This window comes from Syngnathoides biaculeatus, chromosome 8, assembly GCF_019802595.1.
Source record: "Syngnathoides biaculeatus isolate LvHL_M chromosome 8, ASM1980259v1, whole genome shotgun sequence".
NCBI classification, from domain to species: Eukaryota; Metazoa; Chordata; class Actinopteri; order Syngnathiformes; family Syngnathidae; genus Syngnathoides; species Syngnathoides biaculeatus.
The window spans coordinates 21,980,723-21,996,719 of NC_084647.1; the positions used below are offsets into that span (position 1 = coordinate 21,980,723).

General features: G+C 42.6%; 1 protein-coding gene across 2 annotated transcripts in view; it reads left to right on the top strand.

Annotated features, from left to right (window-relative positions):
• Nucleotides 1–15,997, top strand: part of cadm1b (cell adhesion molecule 1b) — a 264,360-nt gene that overhangs the window by 186,702 nt on the left and 61,661 nt on the right. Inside the window, exons 3-4 of one of the 2 annotated variants that reach the window (XM_061827075.1) lie at nucleotides 5,795–5,815; nucleotides 15,048–15,194. In XM_061827075.1, the coding sequence (XP_061683059.1) occupies nucleotides 5,795–5,815; nucleotides 15,048–15,194 (168 nt within the window). The remainder of the gene's footprint in view (nucleotides 1–5,794; nucleotides 5,816–15,047; nucleotides 15,195–15,997) is intronic. The other variant, XM_061827076.1, reaches the window with a different exon arrangement.

The window sequence follows — 15,997 nt, forward strand, 5'->3', positions numbered from 1 at the left end:
GCTATCTTGAAGGGGAGCTCCCCACAAGCGATGACATCCCTCTTTCCCAATATAATGCAACTGCCTCTCACATCTGCCGTGTTTTTCTCACCGTTAATGCAGTCATCGTCTCCTTGAATACAACACCGCCGAGAAAAGGTGTGTAGATTGGGATGGAAAAAAAAAAAGCGAGGAGACAAGGACAGACATCATTGGGAGGACGCTCGGCCTGCCCGCTCTCATCCAGCGTGATTGACAGATGGGTACATCGGCTGCACTCTCGCCGAGGCATTTTCCCGCCCCGAAATCTGTCCATCAGCGCTTGTCTAAGCAGAGCGACAGCCGTGACATCTAATCACAGGCCAGCCGGCGCCTCATAACTTGTGGCTAATGTGCTCCAGGTAACGGCGCCGCCTAGGCACTATTTATAGCCCGGATGGCGGCGTCTGACAGGAAGTGCATCGCTCTGATGGCGTCGGAAGGTGTCGACAGACTATATCACAAGTCTGTTTGGGTTTAAGTCTCATCCAACTCGACTGTGTCTATGCATTTGTGCTTGCAAAGTGACTGGAGCCTAATGTTTTATTTTCTTGCTGTCACTTGGGTTGCATCGCCTCAAAACACATGAGCTTTGGGCAGAGGTCCACTATATTTTCAAAAGTACTGTAATTTCTCTAGTGTAATGCATTCTCAAGTATAATGCGCACCCCCAAAGTTGACCTAAAAATATCAGGAAAACCCTTCTATCAATGTACAATGCGCACCACTAATTTGCTGCTACCCATATGCTCAAAATATTGGGAATTATCTGTATTTACATTTTGTTAGATGTGCCATCCATGGCGTTTGTGGGGAAACATTTTTTTGAATCCCAAGAGTTTTGGTTCCATTAGGCAGCCTCTCGCCCATCTGACGCCATTGCTTTCCTATGGCGACAAGTGGCTATCAAAACAACGTGAGCTCAAACTACGTAGAAACGGCGGTAATGGGCACATTTTTGAAAAAAAAATAAATAAAGCGACCATTTCAATTGTGTGCGCTCTCACGTTTTTTTAATGTGCCCATGACGCTCGTATTATGTAGTTTGAGCTCACGTTGTTTTGATACCCACCTGAAGCCCTTGAGGCGAGCTATCATTGTTCTGGACTGCCGCGCTACATCCGGCTTGCCGGCATCATTGGCACGAGTGATCACATTTCTTTTAAAAGCAGCTGCACAACTAGCCGTTGTAGTTGACATTTTTTGTCTTCATTTAAGGTAAAACAAACTCACGGGCAGTCGTTTATGATCTTTGGTGCCGTAGCACCAAACATGTTACGCTAACGATCGTAAAATGCATGATCCCCGAGGAGATCATAGAGTTCAGGTTTGGGGCACACATTACCATAATAAATCTAAATGTGTAACATAAGACATCGATTATCATATCGAAATGTATGTGTATACCTTTTTTTTTACCACTCTATGTACCTGTATACAACTCTACAATGTGATTGTATTTTTTAGTTTTCATCCATACCTCAGTATAATGCGCTCTATTAACATTTTGAAAATATTTTGGGAAAAATTTGCGCATTATTGTCAAGAAGTTACGGTATTTGCTCACCTGCCGTGGCTCACATATGGTTTTAAGTGATATCTCCTTCAAAATCCATACACCAAAGATGTTCTATAGTGTCGAGGCAGAGGACTCTGAGAAGGCCAGTCAAGTTCACCCATACCAAATTCTCTCATCCATGTCTTTATGGACCTTGCTTTCTGAACTGGTGCACAGACATGTTGGAACAAGAAGTGGTCGCTCCTAAACTGTTTGACTGTGCAAAATCTTTTGCTATGTTGAAGCATTTAGAGTTCTTTTCGCTTGGGGCCTAATATTATATATTGTGGGAACAGTTTGGAGATGGAACTTGGACAAAGTCAACCTTCATGTTCTGATTCCGAGCTTGTCTTTTGCCACAATTTTGTTGCCAACAAACTGTTGAAGAGATTCCTGGTGTGCTTTGCCACCACGCTGTGGCATCTTAGTGCCAAGGAACTTATGTTGAAGTGAATTGAAGAGCTTCATGGAGTGCTTTGCCACCACTTTGTGGAATTTTAGTGACAACAAACTATATTGAAATGAGTTGAGGGTCTTTATGTAGTGTTTAGCTAAAGATCAATGTTTGTCTTTGTCTAGGATAAATTTGTCTTGGGCCAAGGGACAGCTGCATACATGAATAAAAACAATCATACAGTACATCAACATGAACATAAAGAATACACATCCATATTAAATTAGTTCAAGAACAGCTCCCCGTACATCCACAGTTCACACCTCACTTCATCCGTCGTTCGTGTTAATTAACTCAATTGACTGAGGAATAAATGAGAGTTTAAATGTGATTTATTTGCATTCTGGTACCTTGCATTTTCAGACAGGTTTTACGAGCACGTACTCACATCTGGTGGCATCTATAAGGGAATTTGGGGGGGAAGTCATTTAGTCACAGTTTTTTTTTTTGTTTTTTTGTTTCGGGCAGGGGTCCGTCCCTCGCCCCTGTTGTCAATTTTCAAAATGATTGTCAAACTTTGTTGCCATATTACATCAGCAAAAAATGTTGTACACAATAAAGCTTTCCCTCTCAGATAGCTGCATTCAATTGAGGCTGTTTTTCATGAATTCCCTCATAGGAGTTCCTTAAAATGCAAGTGCTGGGATTTCAAACCAAATTGGCCAACATCCTGTTCAGTTTTGTGTATGCAATTTACATACTCACAGAGAACCCCAGAATTCCAAACTTAACCATAGTATTACTTGGAAAACTTATATATACATGGACCACACGTAGTATTGCGAATTATTATTTTGACTAGACATAGTGTCAATCTGCCACATACATAACCTTTAAATGCTGGACATGGCCTTGAGATAGATGTTGTATGGAAAAATGTATGATGTAAAATACAGTGTAGTTATTTCTTTTGAGACTGTAGCAATTTTTGTTTTTTTTGCTTTTCTCCTGATTTTAAGCCAAACTTTTTCACCTTTGCAAAAATATTCCAAACCTCCTGGGGTCAAAAATCTACCTATGCCACCACGCATCTGGGTTTGAGTTTATTATTTTTGTTAAACATTGTATTACTTGTTTCCCAAGTATCATAACAGATCAGAAGTCAGAAAAAATGCTGACATTCTTCAATAGTGAGGTCACGTGAGTATTGTTGTGTTTATATTAGATGAAAATATGATTTCCAGCCGACGTTTTGACACGGGACTCAAACAAGTAGCCACCTTTGTGCTGCGACTCAGTTGAATCCAAGTTTTGACTGACACTCAGACCGTCGGTGAATCCTGATGGGCGTCCATTCACGATTTGTTTCGTCATGTGTGATTTGTCAGTCCCGACTCTTCTGTGCCCCCCGCCAACACAAATAGGGGGAATTGCTGACATGCTGGCAATTCACAAAGACGTGTAACAAGGACATGTGTCACACCTTGCACCCTTATTATGCCGCCAATGACAAGTGAGACAACCCGTCTGCTCAGCCTTTGTGCTCCACAGACGCCCGTGCATTGCTCACTCCAAGCCCACTTTTCTGGGTGCAATGCGCCGCTACAACATGCTGGGGTGGCTGGCGCTATACACATGACTCGAGTCACGAGACATAATCAAGCATGTGTGCCTGTGAGGAGTGGTCTTTCCCTCACAGTTAACATTGTTTTTCCTGTTTCCAATTGGTATTTTATACTTCATGCAGAGCAATGTTTCACTCAAAAGTTGTTATTTTAATAATTTAAGGCAACCGGTCCAGGGTGTATCCCCACCCCTCCTGCCCGAAAATAGCTGGGATATGCTCTTCCACTACCATGACCCTTGCGAGGATAAGCAGTTCAGATAACGAATCGATGTTTGGATGTAAATGTACAGTACTTGTTACTGCTACTATGAAGATTAGCCATAGTAAAACAGAATATATGTGCATGAATGAGAGGGCCAGAGGGGAGAGAGTGAAGCTCCAGGGAGAAGAGAGAGCGAGGGTGGATGACTTCAAATATTTGGGGTCACTAATCCCGAGTAATGGTGAGAGTGGCAAGGAAGTGAAGAAATGGGTCCAAGCGGGGTGGAATATTTGGCGGAAGGTGTCTGGTGTTCTATGCAACAGAAGAGTCTCGGCTAGGATGAAGGGCAAAGTTTATAAAACAGTGGTGAGGCCGGCCATGATGCACGGATTAGAGACGGTGGCAGTGAAGAAACAACAGGAAGCAGAACTGGAGGTAGCAGAAATTAAGATGCTGAGGTTCTCGCTTGGAGTGAACACGTTGGATAGGATTAGAAATGAGCTCATTCTAGGATCAGCCAAAGTTGGATGTTTTGGAGACAAGGTCAGAGAGAGCAGACTTTGATGCTTTCGACATGTCCAGAGGCGAGAGAGTGAGTATATTGGTAGAAGGGTCCTAAGGATGGAACTGCCAGGCAAAAGAGCGAGAGGAAGACCAAAGAAAATGTTGATGGATGTTGTGAGGGAGGACATGAGGACTGTGGGTGTTAGAGAGGAGGATGCACGAGATAGGTTTAGATGGAAAAAGATGACACGCTGTGGCCACCCCTAACGGGACAAGCCAAAAGAAGAAGAAGAAGAGGAGGACTTGCTGCTGCTACTACTTCTACTACTGCTATGGTTTTTATTAATACTACTTTTTCCTATTATTAGACCATCTAAAGTGAATGTTATTTACATGTTTTTAACTGTTTAAAATAAATAAATTTCATTATCGTTAACTTCCAAAGGAACAACACGGTGGAGGACTGGTTAGCACATCTGCCTCACAGTTCAGAGGACCAAGGTTCAACTCGGGCCTCGCTTGCATGAAGGTTTTGTTCTCCCCGTGCCTGCCTGGGTTTTCTTCGGGTACTCCAATTTCTGCTCACAGACCCTAAATTGCCCTTAGGTGTGAATGTTTGGTTGTTTTTGTATGCACTGCCATTGTCTGGCGACCACTTCAGGGTGTGTCTCACCTCTATCCCAAAAAAGTCACTAGCGACCCTCGTGAGGATAAGTGGTATGGAAAATGTTAGTGATGGGTAATTCCCAAAGGGATTATTTTTAAAAATTTAAGTCCTTACCTAATTTCCTCTGGGAAGTTTCCATGAATGTACCAGAAATTTCTGAATAATTTCTATAGTGTGGCTATCTGAATTTTCATGGCACTGTCAACCACGAGTTGCTCATTTCAAAACCATTTTGTGTTGTGTTGGCATCTGTTATTTCCCCACTTTTTTATTTTTTATTTTTAGGCCAAATAAAATCTGCCTAGCAACAAGTGACTAAGAAAAAAAACCTCCCCTGGAGTTCCACATTGTGTTCTCAAAACACCGTTGTATATTTTCGTTACAAAAACATGTGCATGTCTGTTAATGCAGAGCAAACAATGAGTGACATCATCTATCTGGAGGTTACACTAGCAATCTCTCTCGAGCTTTGCCACGGGGGGCGGGAGTGTGCCCACCTTCCGTGCTCTGTGCCATGTGCCAAGCTCGGTGGGCAACGTTCCAAGTGGGTGCCTACACTTATCAGCATACTTAGCGTGTCCTATGAGAGTGGGGACGGGGGACCAGGGATACAGAATAGTTCTTTTTCATTATCATGACTGTACACTTCCCTCATTATTATGCCTTATTTTTGTAATAAGTGGGGGGAAATTAATCGATTTCAACTGGACATGCTGTAAATGACGAAACTTTTATAATCTGCCACCCAATGTCTTCTTGCTGTCTCTCTGCTCATCATCTCTTTCTTTTCTTTTCTTCCTTCTCTTCCTGGCCTGCTGCATCAGGGGCTGCTGAAACCATCACAGGTACTACTTTTACTTTTTTGCTGCCTTCTCTTCATTTGTACATGACTGCTCATCTGTGCTTATTAACCCTAAACCTTTTATATTGGGAAAGGAGAAGAGACACGCAGTATAGATGGAATTGTTTTCGTTTTTAATTAAAGTCAACATTTCTTTGTCTTTACAAGGTTAATTGGTTGCCCCTTTCGTTTGTTGTTCTGATATTTACTATATATATCTCCATTTATCCAGTCAGCTTCTTAGCTGCTTATCCTCAAAAGGGTCGCGGGGACTGATGGAGCTCATCCCAGCTGTCAACGGGCAGGAGGCGGGGTATACCCTGGACTGGTTGCCAGCCAATCACCGGGCACATAGAGACAGCCAACAGTCGCACTTACAATCACACCGAGGGGCAATTTAGCGTGTGTAATGTTGCATGTTTTTGGGATGTGGGAGGAAACATCAGAAAACCCACGCAGGCACGGGCAGAACAGGTGGGATCGCACCCGGGACACTGTTTTCATAAAGTGAAATTACCTTGGAGATGGAACAACTTTTAAAATAGAAGAAGATACTATATTAATATTAGAAGTATATATTATAATATATATATATATTATATATATATATATATATATATATATATATATAATTAATATTAATATATTAATATTAGAAGATACTAGAATCTTAATGTGAAAAAATGCATTACCTTGAATGACCTTGATTGATACTGTACTCTTTTTTTTTTTTTTTGCTTATCTTCAGGTCTTTTTTCTAGCACAATTTTGCCCCTTTTTGCAATGCGTTCTTCTGTCAACAAACGGGCATTTCAAAATAATACCTGTCCAAAAATACCCATTTTTTTCTGCCTCTTTGTACGTAGTTTCAACCTTTCTGGCTGTTTCTTCACAACAAAGCCCGAAACTTTCTCACGCATAACCAACACTTCCTTTATCTTTATGGTAGAGATAACCTCCTCCTCTGTCTCTTCGTCAGAACCCTCACTCCGCACCTCCTTATGCTGCTTCATCTGTAGTTCCTTTAATTCCTCAGTCGTCATCTCCTCGGAGTGCTCCTCGATGAGTTCGTGGAGGTCACTTTTATCCATCTCGAGGCCCATGGACTTTCCCAGTGACAAAATCTCCTCTGGCACTTCAGGTTCAGCTTCAAATCCTTCATGCCTTTCAGACACTGCCTCAGGCCATAGCTTCTTCCACGCAGAGGTCAAAGTCCGTGTTGACGCAACCTGCCAGGCCATATCAGTAAGCCTGAGGCATGTCACGATATTATAGTGGTCCTTCCAGAACTCGTGAAGGATGAGGTTAGTGTTTTCAGTCACCTCAAAGTATCGTCAGAACAGGTGCTTGGTGAGGAACTTTTTGAAATTAGATATAACCATGGCATTGTGATAGATATTGAACCTTAATAAATTTAAATTCTTCTGAGAAGTCTTCTTCGAGGTGCGGTGGGCGAGCTGGGGCATTGTCAAGGACAAGAAGGGCTTTCATAGGCAGGTATTTCTCGCAAAGATATTTCTTGACCGCAGGACCAAAGACCAGGTTCACCCACTCCAGAAAAATCTGTCTAGTGACCCACGCCCTTGGGTTTGCCCTACAGATAACCTGAAGTCTTTCTTTTGGAATTTTAGATGTTTTGAAGGCCCTGGGATTTTCTAAATGATATATGAGCATCATTTTGCTTTTTGTGCATGCATCTTTGTCTCCTCTGTTGTTATGCAAGTCCTCCTTGACATCTTCTTCCAAAACAATCGGTTTCGACTTGCTGTTGATGTATCCTTTGGCTTTGATGAGTTCTCCAAAAGTTTTCACATATTCCTCAGCTGCCTTCACATCACTGCTAGCAGCCTCACCATGCCTGCAGACGGAGTGTATCCCGGTTCTTTTTCTAGAATTCTCAAAACATCCTGGACTGGCTTTAAAAGATGCACTGGATGCTTCCAGGATGTCTGCTGATGTGCCTGGGGTCTGCTGCACCAAATCCAAGTAGATGGTGTGCGCCTTCTCACAAATTATAGCTTCCATTACTGTGTCACTTGCGAGCTCTTTTTCCCACACCCAGGCCAGCAGCAGTCTCCATGTTCTCACGGATGGAGGTCCGTAGCTTCGGAATAATCTTCACGGCCTTGTCTGGCGGTATCGACTTGATTCCTTCTGCCTGAGAATTGTACATATCGTCGACGTAGAACGGTCACACCTCTTTGCCAAGTCGCTCACTCGTACAACTTTTCCTGTTTTTAAATTATTTTGCTTTAATTCCACTGACATCATCCAAGTTCTTCTTCTTCTCACCGCTTTCCTTAGCACTTGCTTTCTTGGGGCGCATGGTTGAAAATAGTTGAAAATTCACTTTTACTGAATGCAAAATAAAACGCGAGCACAGCTGCAATGAGATGCCGACGAGCCGAGATGCACACGTGGAAAGATGGAGTGAAGCGCAAAAAGCTGAGCGGAATCTGTCCGTTTCACCATTTTAATGATCGAGGCGCCTACCGGCAGTCGTACGTACGTCAAATTCTTACTCACAAGACAAAGCAAAAAAATGTATCCGTTTGATTACAAATGTGTGTATATATATATATATATATATATATATATATATTAAAGCTTAAAATCTTAATGCAGGAACTCAAAGATCATCTAAGATGACACGCTGTGGCAACCTAACGGGACAACCCCAAAGGAAAAAAAAGAAGAAAGGATACTCTGTTTACATGGGAACGATAACGTGAAACTTTTCCTCATTGCAAACCAGTATAATGTCATCGTGATTTGGGAGTCGTGTCTTAAAGTTCATGGAATTTTTTAACAAAACTATTTATTCCAAGTTTACTCTTTCCCATTAAACTTGCAATTGATGCATTTGCCCAGTTTTTCTTTTCATGTTTTTTTTCCATTTTAGTTTTAAAAAGATAAAGGGTGTTTTTTTTTATCTTTTTCCCCCCCTCTGTTTGCCAATCATTAAAAAAGGATTTTCACAGGGATGATACAGGGAGGATAAAGTTGCTCAAATTAGGCAGTGTGACACTTTTTGATACCTCCTCGTGCAAAGGTTCCAGAAGTTGTAATTATACCCGATAAGACCCAAATCCTTGTTGCTTGTGAAGGAGTATTTCATCATGTGAGGATCAGGCTCTATAATGACTGAGCGGTATAAAAAGACGCGGCTTGGAGAAAGCGGTAGCATCAGAGACAGAAAAGTTTTATTGTTAATGATGTGGTGTAGTGCCGCTTGTTGCTGGAGAGGACGTATTGACTCGGGCAATTGGACACTGGCCTGTGCTGCTTTTGATGTGGAAAAATATACCCCCACCCCAAAAAAAGAATCAAAGCGAACATCTTCTATGATGTTCCAGAACCTCGAATCCTCTCAACTTTTGCTAAAATTGGTCTGGTTTACCTCTCCTTTTTTTTTTTTTTTTTTTTTTTTTTTGGTATTGCTGCTGTCCAATGAAAAGCATGCAGCTCCAGACTCGTGTGATTGAGTCGTTGCGATGACCTCCTTGAAATACAACAAAAATAAAGAGCTGAGGGCTGGGTGCGAGTACCTATATATGGATACAAAATAAGATAGCATCTTCTTGGAGCTGAGCCATCTGAACTTTGCCAATAATCTGCCCGTAATAAATGTCATAATATAGGTTCTTCATTGATTTCTCTTGAGTCTTATCAGACTGAACCCGCGTGCCGGATTCGGTCATTCAGCAGAAGCGAATCCTTTATGACACTCCCAAGAGGTACTGCTGAACGGGCGCGAACAACATTTGCTCAACTTGTTCGGGTTTAGCTGTCTTTTGAAGTTGGAGCGCCAGCCCCCCTCGATAGCAGATTGTTGCGTCCTCTTTCGCCGTGCTTTGGCCTCGCTCAGCATGTTGCGATATGGCGAGAGGCAAGCAGCCATGTGTAGAGATACAGGCACTTTACTCTTCCAGACAGCTGCTGGAATGAGTGTGCATTTATCAGACAGTCATCTGTGTCCAAATCATCCCCTCCGCCCACCACCACCCATCACCATCCGGGATTAATGAGTGTCTCTCCTTATTTGCAGCCAATCATGAGCGGGATGCAGAGGCAATTGAAAATGTTTACTCCAATCGCCGAAGCCCTCCATGTTGCACAAAGTGGGCCGTTTTCACTTTGATGGGATTGGTAATCACGGCCATGTTATTTATGTGTGTTTTGAATTGGAGATGAGCCGAAGGCGGAGAAGGATGCTAAAACGCCACCAACCTTGCTCGGGGCTACGGAGGATTTATTTACAGTTACTTTCTCTGCGACCAACAGATTGCAAGCACAGAGTAACCTTGCTTTGCACTGCCAGATATTTAGCTTTTATATCTCGCAGTGAAATAAACCATTTTGCTTTTCGCAAAACATCAAAATGGCACCGTGCTTTTCCGTCAAGTTTTTGCGAATGAGACTCTATCATCAAAACTGCAGTGACGGCCTGTACCTTTTTGGTATTGTAGGTCTTCCGTAGGGATTTACCCGACTCAATCCAGTTCTTACCACCTCTATCACCACTGTCACAATGATAAAAACCATGAATACTATTACAAAAAACAAACGATATAACAGCTCACAAATGTGCCACATACCTAATCTGGAATGCAAGTCTATCCAATAACATGGTGGAAACATGAGAAAAATATGAGAGAGTATGTGAGACTCGCCAGAGATGCTGATTATTAAATTTGACTTCAGCTGTAAGAGGTTTTTCTCTGACCAACCAATCAAAGCGTTGAAAATGAATTTGAAATCTGATGGGTTACAGAAACGGTTCCATTTACTTATATATTTTAAGTTACTACGAAAGGTTTTGGTCATTTTTGGCAGCACATGCAGCCTGAAATCTTGTTGGACAAAGATCTCACCATACATCAACTGGAATGCGATGATATGAAGCGAGTAGATCTTTGGGAATAAGATAATTTACCGTAATTCCCGGCCTACAGAGTGCACTTGGTTATAAGCCTCACCAAGTACATCTGTAAAGGAAATACCATTTGGTATATACAAACACCGCAGCTGTGTAAAAGCCTTAAGTGTCCAAATTGAAACACAAGATATTTACAACAAAAGACGATACACAGAGTTTAACGCTAGTACTGTGCTAATGCTAAAGCCACGCTAAGGCTAGCGCTGGCTCATCTCCAATTCAAAACACACACAAATAACATGGCCGTGATTACCAATCCCATCAAAGTGAAAACGGCCCACTTTGCGCTGACAGGGCCGGTTAAAAAAAAAAAAAAACATACTGGTAAAAATCATTGAGATATGGCAGTAACACGCTAGCGCAGCTCTAACAGGGCTAGACCGGTAAAAGTCAATTCCTTGGTACATATACTCCACTGGTCTCACTCTTACTTTTTCCGCTCGAGTCCCCCCATGCAGCCGCATAAACCGCAGGGTTGAAAGCGTGTGAAAAAACTCACGACTTGTAGGCCAGAAATTATGGTGATTCCAAAATTTAGGAGCATTTAAGTTGCAAATGTTTAGTCCAGCTATGACTTTGTTGACTCTGACCACTTTAAACTTTCAATAATATTCCATCCATCCATCCATTTTCCTAGCCGCTTATCCTCACAAGGGTCTCGGGGAATGCTGGAGCCTATCCCAGCTGTCAACGGGCAGGAGTTTGGGGACACCCTGAATTGGTTTCCAGCCAATCGCAAGGCACATAGAGACAAACAGCCACACTCACAATCACACCTAGGGGCAATTTAGAGTGTCCAATTAAAGCTGCATGTTTTTGGGATGTGGGAGGAAACCGGAGTGCCCGGAGGAAAACCACGCAGGTACGCGAAGAACATGCAAACTCCACACAGGCAAGTCCAGGATTGAACCCAGGACCTCAGAACTGTGAGGCCAACGCTTTTCAGCTGATCCGCTGTGCTGCCTCAACAATATTCACTTTACTGTATTATAGAGTTGCTGTTAAATGAAAAGTGTGCATGAAGTTTTGACTTTTTCTTCCCGAAAACAGCAAATGATTTTCTTTGTTTCGTAAAACATGAGTCACGTTTTTCATAAAGCCTTTTTTTTTTTTTTTTTTTAAATGGAGTTCTTCCTATATCAACAATTGGCAATCGAATCATCTTGAGCCAATCAAAACCCTTTGTCGAGCCAATCCAATCTCTTTGTTAGTCAATTGCCAAAATGAAAACCTTTTGGGACAATACACTCAAAGGGCACATGGGAACTCACCTGAGGGTTTGTTATTAATATTATGTGAATAGTCCTGATGAGGTCTAAAAGGGGAATCACTGACGCAATGAGCACGTCGTGTGGATTTTAGCGTAGAAGCCGATGTTATTGCCTCCGTTATTTGCTGACATTTTGTCCGTTTTCACCCATTACCTCTCTTTTGTGAAGCAGAATCAAAAGGGCGATTTATTGCGACAGTGATTGGTCCGAGGTGCTTTTTTTTTTTTTTTGTCCCCCCGCACGGGGGGTTAATTTCTTGTTGCAGGAGTTCCCGGTGAATCATGTTAGTTTGCCTGTCTGTTTCCATTATCTCTCCGGGGGCGAAACAAATGCATGGCCCTCTTTTATTTTTCCCTTTTATTATTCCTCTCTACTTTGTAAATGTCACAAAAGCAATAGAGGTTTGTGTGACGACTCGGGCATGTAAATGTGCTTTTGATGTTTGCGCCTGCGTCTGCGGCTGATAGCGTTGCACCTCCACTGGTGTGAATCTGAGACATTCTAATATATTCCTGGGCCGGGTAAAAATAGCACAAGGTGACTTTAAATTCTCTCCCTGAAAACAACAAAGAAAGAACAAGAGGATTTCTTTTTTGTGCGCATGTGAGGTGTGAGTTACGACGACAAGGTCCGGGGGTCTGTCTCGGAACAGCGCTTGTGTACCGAGAGCCTCTCCCGGAGCTCTTTTCCCTGCCAAGAGATACACGACAGCACGCTGAGCACACACTGGTCACATGGACGCTCAGATGGAGAGCTCTGATAAAGCTTAAGCCCATCAACGCCATTCAGCTCCACCTCCTCTCTTCCTTCTATTTTAAAGATAATAGCGTGTCAATAAATATAGTGGAAGAAAATACACGACGATACGTCCCGGCATCTATGAAAGTGAAGACAAAACACATTGGGCCTCAGTCACTAACTTCCGTCATTGCTACGTGCATTTCGACGCACAAATCTGTCATCAAAATGTCCATAATTGTTTTTATTCGTACTCTGCGGATAAATTTAGAACATCAGACCGTGCATACGCACAATGAAGGATCGCTTTTAAAAAAAAACAAAACGTCAAAAACTCATCTATTACCCAAGACGCACAACGTATTGTAAATTCAGTCAATCATAAAAACAATAATAATAGTTTTATTGCTACTTGAAATCATGAATTTGTAATTGAGTTTTACAAATGTGCTAAATAACTATGAAAAGGACCCTTCTCGTTACTTTTAGCTTTGGTCTCTTCAAGTGCTTGCAGCAACGTGCAGATATCACAAGATACAAATCTAGAAAGTTTCCCCAAATTTACAGTGCGCTGCATTCTTTATGATGAATGGTTGACGTTATAACGTGTTGTTAGTGTATGTGTTTAGTACGCTTTCCGATGATACAAAACCTAATAAGGTTTTAGGGCCATGTCTTGTAACTTTCAAGCTTCACGCATTAGCTGAGATGTGTCAAACAGATGTCGTCCTATAGGGAAATAGGTGCGTGGTTTATGCTTTCAAATAAATTCTGGCTCACTACTATGCACACAGTGATAAGAAGAAAATTGACAACTGTGAAAAAGTCATGAATTTTTTAATTTTTTTTGGGGGGGGAATATGTGTCCATAGAACAATTCTGTACATTTATTATTGAATGAGGCCCCTTATCTGTAAAAATGTTCAATAAATTAATAATTTCATGAGCTTATGTGTCCACGTATTTATCTTAAATTGCAATATAATGTCTTTATTCAGGGCGGCACGGTGGATCAGCTGGTAAAGCGTTGGCTTTACAGTTCAGAGGTCCCAGGTTCAATCCGAGACCCGCCTGTGTGGAGTTTACATGTTCTCCCTGTGCCTGCGTGGGTTTTCTCCGGGCACTCCGGTTTCTTCAAAAACATGCAACATTAATTGGACACTCTAAATTGCCCCTAGGTGTGATTGTGAGTGCGACTGTTGTCTGTCTCCATGTGCCCTGCGATTGGCTGGCAACCAGTTCAGGGTGTACCCCGCCTACTGCCCATTGACAGCTGGGATAGGCTACGGCACTCCCCGCGACCCTTGTGAGGATAAGCGGCTAAGAAAATGGATGGATGTCTTTTTTTATCCCCCAGTGGGGAAAATCTAGTTGTTGTTTTTTTCCGGGATGTACGGTTTCCTCCCACATTCTAAAAACATTCATGATAGGTTGATTGAAGACTCATAATTGCCCGTAGGTGTCAATGTGATTGTGAATGTTTTTTTTTGTGTGTGTGTGTGTGTGTGTGTGTGTGTGTGTGTGTGTGGTGTGTGTGTGTGTGTGTGTGTGTGTGTGTTTATATGTGAGCTGCAATTGGCTGGCAACCAGTTCATGTGCTCGGCCCAAGTGAGGATAAGCAATACAAAAAATGGCTGGATAGATGAAAATTTTCTGTTACTTGTTTGACAAAAAAAAAAAAAAAAAAAACATGGCAATGTATTTGGGGGGTGCTTTTCATTTTCATTTATTTCGATGGGAAGTTTGATCTGGTTTGAAGTCGTGAGCCTGAACCAGTTAAACTCCGTATCTCAGTCCCTGTGTAAAATATTTACCCCTTGCTCATTACAGGTTTGGAAACTCTTTCACGGAGAAGAAGATGAAAGTCACACAGTTGGACGTCAAGCATTGATACCTGATTTTGTCGTATCGATGCCATTCTGGCAAATACAACAATACGATATATTGGAATATCAATCTATTTTTCCACCCGGACTAGTTCTTCCGCACGTTCCTTTGTCTCGTAGCTGCTGCTCTCCAGCTTCACTTCGTGGGCAGTGGAGCTTGCAGCCCATCTGGCGCTGACTCACGGGGACCCGGCACTCGGATCCGTGGGCAGGGGGAGATCAATAGTGACAAACATGGCGCTGTTATATTAAAGAGATTAGACTCCGGCTGCACAGTCTACACAAGACTGTTTGCGTAGCGTCACATTGTTGCGTTGTGTTGGTGAAAGAAACGCAAATATTTGTGAGCCAATAAATGTCCAGACGGTAATATGTGTACGTGCATGCTTGTGTGTGTTGCAGTGGAAGGTCAGAACTTGGAGACAGATAACGTGTCAGTGGTGGAGGGCGAGATGGCCACCATCAGCTGTCGGGTGAAGAACAACGACGACTCGGTCATCCAGCTCCTCAACCCCAACAGACAGACCATCTACTTCAAGGATGTCAGACGTAAGTGACTGGAACGCTCCTTGGCAACAAAGTGAACGCGGTGCTGATTATGTGGCGCAATACTCGGATCCCCATCAACCCCGATCCCCCTCACACATTCACTAACGAGTCATGTTCAGCCGAATTCCGCCATCTGTATGTTGTATCAAAACTCCACACACCGCCTCATGACCACAAACATGGTTGCTTGCATGGACAGAAATAATCTTGGGTAATGAGCGACATGTTGCTTCACCCAGAAATCTTGCCAGCCAGAATCCTGCTCAGGTAAATTTCCAAAGATAACATGCTTCTTAAAGGTCAAGTGTCATTCCTATAAGCATTCTAAAATAGATATTGTAATGAAAAATACTTATAACATTATTCACTTCAATGTCTATACGAAAAAATAAATATGAGAGGAGAGCGCGTCGTCATTTCGCAAAGTTGCGGAAGTGCCATTCGACATCCAAGTGGTCGCCATATTGGCTGAGTGACGTCACCCCAGACATTCGCCATTGAAAACACACTGTGGCCCCTACTGTGGGAGACGAACACGCCCCTTCTGACACGGAAGCTCTTTTCAAAGAAGAGAACATCACACAACAGAGTGAAGTTACCGGGGCAATATTATCCTTTTGTTTCAAGCCATATTTAGAATGCAGCCCTATGGGGGCACAAACCAGTGCAATCTGTAGGCCGGTCCCAAGCCCGGATAAATGCAGAGGGTTGCGTCAGGAAGGGCATCCGGCGTAAAAACTGTGCCAAACAAATATGAGCGTTCATCTAAAGAATCCCATACCGGATCGGTCGTGGCCCGGGTT